This window comes from Urtica dioica, chromosome 9 (genome assembly GCF_054948205.1).
Source record: "Urtica dioica subsp. dioica isolate 48M chromosome 9, U.dioica_male_clone48M_v1_H2, whole genome shotgun sequence".
In the NCBI taxonomy this organism is placed as follows: Eukaryota; Viridiplantae; Streptophyta; class Magnoliopsida; order Rosales; family Urticaceae; genus Urtica; species Urtica dioica.
In genome coordinates this window covers 27,993,919-28,001,912 of record NC_142764.1, presented here as the reverse complement: position 1 = coordinate 28,001,912, position 7,994 = coordinate 27,993,919, and the positions used below count along the sequence as shown (strand labels likewise).

The following is a 7,994-nucleotide window of genomic DNA, read 5'->3' as shown; positions in this document are numbered from 1 at the left end:
CTAGCCGGATTTTTAAAACCATTTGGAATAACCAGATTTTAACCTGTGAAATTTAAGCGGGAAATTAAATTATAAGATACGATCAAGCGGATCACATGTATAGAAGAAAACTATATATAATCATCACATATTGATGTATATTCTTCATCATCACCATAAGTTTGTCATAGAGACTACGTACGTTATTATAGTAGTACAATGCATAAGTTTATAACTGCATGCTTTAAGTATTTAGGAGTAAATGATGATCAGAGCTGAAGCTGCGCGAGGCGGTTGATGTCGATAGGGTAAGTGTCAGTGGGAGAAGAAGCGATGTAAGATCTAACGGCCGTTAAGTTATTTGCAGCGGAAGATGGATGGAAACTATCGTAAAACACGTGCTCGTTTCTGTCCTGACACGGTGTTGATAACGGCACACACAGTCCAGTCAACAAACTTACTTTGCAACACGCCTTGTTCTTTACCGCGAATCCTATATCAAATTTTAATAATAAAAATTCATTAATTTTGTACTAGTCTTCTAGGTATGGCACAAGAATTGAAATCGATGTAATTCTTTAATTACCGGGGAAGTTAGGGGCTCCGAGTATTCCAAAGGTATTGGTGTAGATGAAACTTGCATTGGTGAAATTGGAATTGAATTCATCAACGAGAGTAACAAGCTTGTTGTTGAAAAGTTGAACTGCGTTGTTGAGTTTGTCCACGCACGGAGACCCATTTGTTGTACCAAACATAAATATTGAAGCTGGTCTACAACCAATAGGTCCAACCCCTGCCAAAACTACTTTCCTAGCGCCTAAATCATACAATCTCTACAAATAATAATAAAAGAAAAATATAAAATTAGTTGATATAGGAGAGTAAAAATTAGATACTACATGGAATTTTTTATTTTAAAAAATTATGTGAACCTTGAGTTGGCCTCGGTATTGGTCGATAAGAGCTTGAGTGAATCGCTCGACTGTGAAGAAAATCGGCGTGGGTGACAGAGTCGCAAAATAGTTGCTGAAATAGTCCTCGGTTCCCATTCCGACGTAATACATGCACTTGCTTAAGTAATCTCGGGCCGCCTGTGGACTACTTAGAAAGTTTGCGACGCGCGAAAACGTCACTTCGTGATTTCTCAACTGCTTATTCATGCTCAACACAAGTCCCTGCGCCAAAAATTAGATCATTGTTTCAATGCACATCAAAATTGATTCACCTAAAAAAAATACTCTAGTCCAAACAAAATTGAAGATTCAAGTTTGATCACAACATTGATCAGGATTCAGGATGTAACAAGCTGTTGTTATTATATGATCATGTATTAATAATAATATTAATAACAACAATGATAATAATAAATAATTCCCGCCAGTAATAAAAGAAAATCATACATATTGTAAGCCGGTTTCGTCGCGAATCCCGGCGACTCCAGAAGCATAGTTTACACCATTGAGGATATCTTCAGTAACCGTCGCAGTTGCAAAAGGAGGAATGAAGTCGCTGAATCCCAATAGTTTACCTGCGTTATGTATATTAATTAACGACTTTTAAATGGTAGACAATCATGGTAGTATTCATAATATGTTCTAATCTAATTTGTGTATCCCCAGACCCTAAGCATATAGTTTTCCTTATATAGCTTTTAATATAGTCTCCTTGCATTTTTTATTTTAAACTCAATGATCAATCAAATTAAAATATAAAGTTACAAAATTAAAATAAAATATATAATGATCAAGCAAAAATACATGAATATAAACACTACCGTACCCGATTAATGATATGATGATCCGTGTCATGAAGATTGAGAGAAAAAATAAATACAAAATATTCTACCGATCTGATTAACACTAATTACTTATAGTAATAAATTAATATCAAGAATAATTATAATATTACTGATGTTCCAAGTAAATATGTGGAAATAACATAATACCAATATAATCAGGTGTTGTTGGACCGTTGTTAAACCTTCCCGTGGCACCACCAGGGAAATCAACCCCGTAAGGAATATAGTTAGCCCTGGCAATTGTTAATAGAAAATTGTTATTTCCAGGATCGGCCAGAGAGTCGCCGAATATATAAAAACACGGCACTTGTGGATCGCCCTTAACCACCGTTATCTGCACCAATGCCAGTATTAACGCCGTTACTGTTGCATAATAGATGATCTTATCACTACCCATTCCGGGGAAACAAGTAACAAATAAAAAGGAAAGTTGTTATGATTAGAGAGAAAAAGAATAACTGTGAATAACTCAGACCAAGAAGTGTCCTTTTATAGGCCCCGGCAACATGCATTATTTATCCACCACGTAAAATATTAGTAGCCTAACTTTTTTATTATAGCTGTTTGATTAGGGTACGTATTATTATACTTGTTTTGTAGTACCCCAAGTTTCGCTCAATACACCCATCTAGTTTATTTAATCAAATTTAAATTAAGAACAATTTTGAGCAACATATTGATATCGACAATTTTAATCATGTCTTTTTTCTTTAGCAACAATCCTACAAAATTGTAACCTAATAGGACTTCACCAAATAGCAAATAGTAAAAATATATAATATATTGTATCAAAAGTCCCACATCAAAATGCAGATGTATCACTTATAAAGGTCATGATTCTCGTGATACTTTCACATATTATACTTAAGTTTCATCAATAGTAAAAGTTTGACTGTCTAAATTCTTAATTCATGAAAAAATCGTCCATGACTTTGATGTTGTTGTGACCAGTGGGTTAACTATATACTTGTAGCTAATGTCGTTGCTGGGTATATAGGTTGATAATATCAGTCGATATATTTACAAAAAATTAGAAAAATAGCCAATTTAAACGTTTGATATTGCTAAATAACCAAGATTTTGTAAATATTAAGTAAATATGATGATGTGACTTAATATGACACTGACTATTTACTTAATATTTACGTTTGTAAATATATAAAATTGGTTATTTACCTAATATTTACCAAATCTTAACTATTTAACAATTCACAACGTTTAAATTGGCTATTTTGCTAAATTACCCATATATTTAATATATTACTTCATTACTTAACAAAGTTCAAAGCTATACTATCTAGTATACTGATTATTTAACTGTTAAGGTAATATTGAACTGCATTTCATCACATTATCTTTTCTTTTAAATTTTCAATAATCTCTTAAGCTTTAGTTTAAATTTTAGTTTTTCCGTCATATAAAAATGAACAATTTCTTAATTAAATTTCTTTGAAGTTGTAAACAGATGGGTTTATCAGCGGATCAATTTTACGATATATGGTAGCTTCGCATAAAGTTGAGTCCTTGAGGTGTGATGAATTGAATAACACCGATCTGTAGATATCTAGAGTGTAATCAGCTAAATTTATACAGTTGATCATCCACAATATATGTGATACAAATTAAAGCTGAGATAAAGAGTCCGGAAGCTAATATATATATATATATATATATATATATATATATATATATATATATATATATATATATATATATATATATATGTAGACACACACACACACTAGTAAGTATAGACAAGAACATAGTTGAAATACGTGTTAAGAGATCCCGGTTATCTATTTATATCCTATCTATATATGTACAATTTATATATAATACATGGCTGATATTCTCGTGTTTGGGTTTATAAGATTATATATATACATATATATATATATATATACATATATATATATATACATATATATATATACATATATATATATATATATACACACACATTAATACTTGTGTGTGTGTATGTGTATGTGTATATGTGTGGTCTCGGTTTATTAGGAGTTGTGTAGGTTTGGTAACTTGGTTTTTAAGGGATGGGTTGGGTTCGTGGTGTGCCTAATTTTGTTTAAATGTCTATTTTTAGAGGCATTTCTATTCAAATTGGTCATAACTGATATAATTAGGCGAATCATATAATTTTTCAACTAATAGGGATAAAGAAAATTATCATATAGTGTTATTCAAAATTAACTATTTAACATTGCTAATTGTTAGGAAATAAAAATAAAAAATAAACAAGTTAATTTAATAAGTTTTAAATTGATAAGATGTTGTAAATAAGTAAAATAACAACTAACTAAACTTAAAAAAAAATAAGTAACAAATGATATCTCTTCTTGGTTAGATCTGTAAAAAAAATAGTATAAATTACTTTGAAACGGTATCAATTTTATTATTCACTAATTAATTATATATTTAATGACATCTTTGGTTATATATTTATATATAGCTTTTTATTCATCTTGAATATAAGAAAAATAATGATAATAATTTTGACATTTTTTTTAGATGAATAGTTTACAATATTTTTTATACTATTTATTTTAAATACAATTTGATATGATTGTTACGGAAAGTTAATTCTATTTCATTTATGTTTAAATAATCTTTTTCATAAAATTTAAAGAGATCAAATCCTAGATGGTGTGACAATTTGAAGGTAAAATGACACATATATATCATGAAAGGGAAATTTGTGACACTGTTATATATTTCAGGGTATACTTTCATCATTTGAGTAAAACAGAAAGTATGAATTCGACATTTTTGAAAACTAAAAGTTAAACTCGATATTTCACTAAAACATAGGGTATATATATATATGTATATATGTATATATATATATGTATATATATATGTATGTATTATTTTCCCCAATTTGAACAGTCTAGGATCGCCAGCATGGCAATTCAGTCCGTTATTTCTGTTATGACTTAGTTAAGTGAACCAATCTTGTATTAATCATTGGTTAGTTTACGGTTAGCTAGAGTTAACTTTGTGTGTACTTTGTTCGTTAAGACGGAGAAATTCAATAAGAAACTTGTTTTTTCTTCGTCTTCGATCAATCTCTCATCTCTTGTTTAAATCTATCACATACGTGTTTGACTTTGATTAGGATATGTAGGACTTACGGAATTGCATTAACCATGATTGTGCATGGACAATATATTAGAGTATATATTTGAGAGTATACGTACGCATATGAGCAGTGACGGAGCCAGCTAAGGCCCAGGGGGCTTAAGCCCCCCTCAAATTTTTTTTTTTTGCACTTTTTGCCCATTTTAAAAAAAATTACATTTTTTTCCCTTAAAAATTTATACTTTTGGCCCAATTTTTATAAATTTTTTACAATCAAGCCCCCCCTGAATTTTTTTTTTCAAATTAGTCTCCCCTGATGGGCTTTTCTGGCTCCGTCACTGCATATGAGGCGTAGTTAAATGGCCCATGGCAAGTTGCTGGTGGGTAATACAAAGTTGGCGCGGAAAAAGTAGCCATATACAATAATTTATATTGTATTTTAGATATTGGTCCATTAGTAAAATGGCTAATTTAAACGTTTGGCATTGATAAATAGTCAACGTTTGGTAAATTTTAGATAAATTACCATTTTCATGTATTTACAGGCGTATTTTAGATAAATAGTCACTTCGATATACTAGACCACATCATTATTTATATCTATTTACCTAAGATTTACCAAATGTTAATTATTTAGCAATGTCAAACGTTTAAGTTGATTATTTTCCTAATTTTATGTTTATATATTCACACACCATGATATGAGGCTCAATATTTTGTTCCTTTCCTCAGTTTCTCTCTTTTACATTTGCAGTACTTTATATGTACTAATTTTTGGGCCACGTCTCTGCATGGCCTATACACGTAATAATTTGTATTTCAAGGTTGGTTCAATATTTTGCTTAGTATATTATTTTCTCTTTTTTATAATTTGTTATGTTGCTTTTGTTCATATATTAAGCTAAATAAATTTATTTATATCATATGTACATTGTCTTTATATATGTAGACAATAGTTTAGATGATGTAAAATACTTTGTATGTATGAGCAATATATTAGATAATATTTTATTAAATACTTTTAATCTTGTTGTTGTATGCACATATAAAAATTCTATAACGATCGACGTCCCATAGTAGTTGATGATCATGGTATTCAAGTCTATGGCTGACTTTTTTCGTACTTTCACTCTAAAAACACCCTAGCCTTGATGTGCATATATTTCCATATGAAAGTACGTAACTACCCATAGGGTTTTGGTACTACGGGATCGTCACGATTTTTCATGATAATAAATATAAGATAATATTTCTTATATATAATTTCTTATATATAATTATCATTAAGATATAAAATTTGAAATTAATATTATTTCATATAGTAATTATTATTATTAATTGTACAAAAAATTATTTGATATTCACTTGATGATACAAAATTTTGGTAAACTTCAATTTTCTCTTTATAAAGTTTTTAACAAAGTCAGATCGATTTATTACATCGATGCGGTAAACCCCGATTTTTCTAGTATTTCACGATTTTGTACGTTTTGCTAAGAATCGGGCAATTTGCACAACGCAAAAACCCTCCGGTTACCCTGGTAACTCAATCATTGATATAAAACTATATATATATTGTTGACATACAAAACTGGTACAACAATTGTCCTGCGAGGAACACTAGGGTCCGAGTAGGGAGCCCCGACCACACATAGGTTCCAGGTAGGATTTTCTCTATATACAGACGAATCTAGTACAAGAGAGCAGGGGTGACCGTGCTCTTGATGAGCTGCCTACGTACCCGCGTTTGCGGGATCAGGTCATGACGTAGTTCAAGAATGTGGATGAGGGTGCTTTTGGATAGGTGAGATTTCCGGCGTATACTCCTCCCTCTTTCTTTGTTGATTTGCTTCCCTTTTATAGAGTTGAGTTTGGAGATAATGGGGAGTTGAAACCCATGATCTAGAAGTTACTTTGTAACTTCCCCATTATCCTTGTGAGTGGGTGGTTATCATGCATAACCGCTTGGTAGTTATTTTTATTAGAGTAACCATCGAGTACGCGTTCTCAGGTGGTTTTAAATAATGATATGACCACATTTTCTTAGTCTTCTGACGAGGGTCCGACCACATGCTCGGAGGGTCCGACCACAAGGGTCCGAGTACATTATTCACCTTGCTAATTTTATGTGTAACAGCAGCCTTCCAGTTTCTTATTATTGTGGTAAAAATGATAAGTAACTATATTGCACAATCTTTGATTTAATTATTCATGGAATGCTCTTCTTGGATTATTCCTCGTGATGTTCCGAGGTTTATTATTTGTCGGCTTAAAAGCCGAGATTCGACTGAGGTGTCTTTATGAAATTTCTTCTATGTTGTTCTCATGCCTCCGAGAACAAACTTGAAATTTCATTTATGTGTGCTCATACCCTTTGAGCTAACACTTATTAATTTTATGAAATTTCATTTATGTCTTTTTGCTCTTGACTTATGAGCAAAGACTACATTTTATGAAATTGCTTCGATGTTGTTCTCATACTCCCGAGAACAACTTGAAATTTCACTTATGTGTGCTCATACCCTTTGAGCTAACACTTATTATTTTTATGAAATTTCATTTAAGTCTTTTTGCTCTTGACTTATGAGCAAAGACTACATTTTATGAAATTTCTTCTATGTTGTTCTCATACTTCCGAGAACAAACTTGAAATTTCATTCGTGTGTGCTCATACCCTTTGAGCTAACACTTATTATTTTTATGAAATTTCATTTAAGTCTTTTTGCTCTTGACTTATGAGCAAAGACTACATTTTATGAAAATTTTTCTATGTTGTTCTCATACCTCCGAGAACAAACTTGAAATTTCATTCGTGTGTGCTCATACCCTTTGAGCTAACACTTATTATTTTTATGAAATTTCATTTAAGTCTTTTTGCTCTTGTCTTATGAGCAAAGACTACATTTTATGAAATTTCTTCTATGTTGTTCTCATACCTCCGAGAACAAACTTGAAATTTCATTCGTGTGTGCTCATACCCTTTGAGCTAACACTTATTATTTTTATGAAATTTCATTTAAGTCTTTTTGCTCTTGACTTATGAGCAAAGACTACATTTTATGAAATTTCTCTATGTTGTTCTCATGCCTCCGAGAACAAACTTGAAATTTCATTTGTGTGT

At 31.1% G+C, this 7,994-nt stretch overlaps 1 protein-coding gene across 1 annotated transcript; it reads right to left on the bottom strand.

The window, feature by feature from the left end:
• On the bottom strand, positions 1-2,233 carry LOC149386499 (GDSL esterase/lipase At1g29670-like). Its single transcript, XM_089626670.1, has 5 exons — positions 1,925-2,233; positions 1,380-1,507; positions 912-1,154; positions 566-812; positions 1-472 (listed from the first exon to the last, which is right to left on the bottom strand). The coding sequence occupies exons 1-5, from the start codon at positions 2,172-2,174 to the stop codon at positions 249-251; spliced, it is 1,092 nt and encodes a 363-aa protein (XP_089482796.1). The 5' UTR covers positions 2,175-2,233; the 3' UTR covers positions 1-248.
• Between the last annotated feature and the right edge of the window lie 5,761 nt (positions 2,234-7,994).

Bases quoted from the DNA above. Each gene is read 5' to 3' on its own strand.
- LOC149386499 (XM_089626670.1), bottom strand. From the start codon at position 2,174: ATGGGTAGTGATAAGATCATCTATTATGCAACAGTAACGGCGTTAATA. The intron at 1,155-1,379 runs GTATGATTTTCT...TTTTTGGCGCAG, and splicing joins ACGAAACCGGCTTACAATAT to GGACTTGTGTTGAGCATGAA. The intron at 473-565 runs GTAATTAAAGAA...AATTTGATATAG, and splicing joins CGGAGCCCCTAACTTCCCCG to GATTCGCGGTAAAGAACAAG.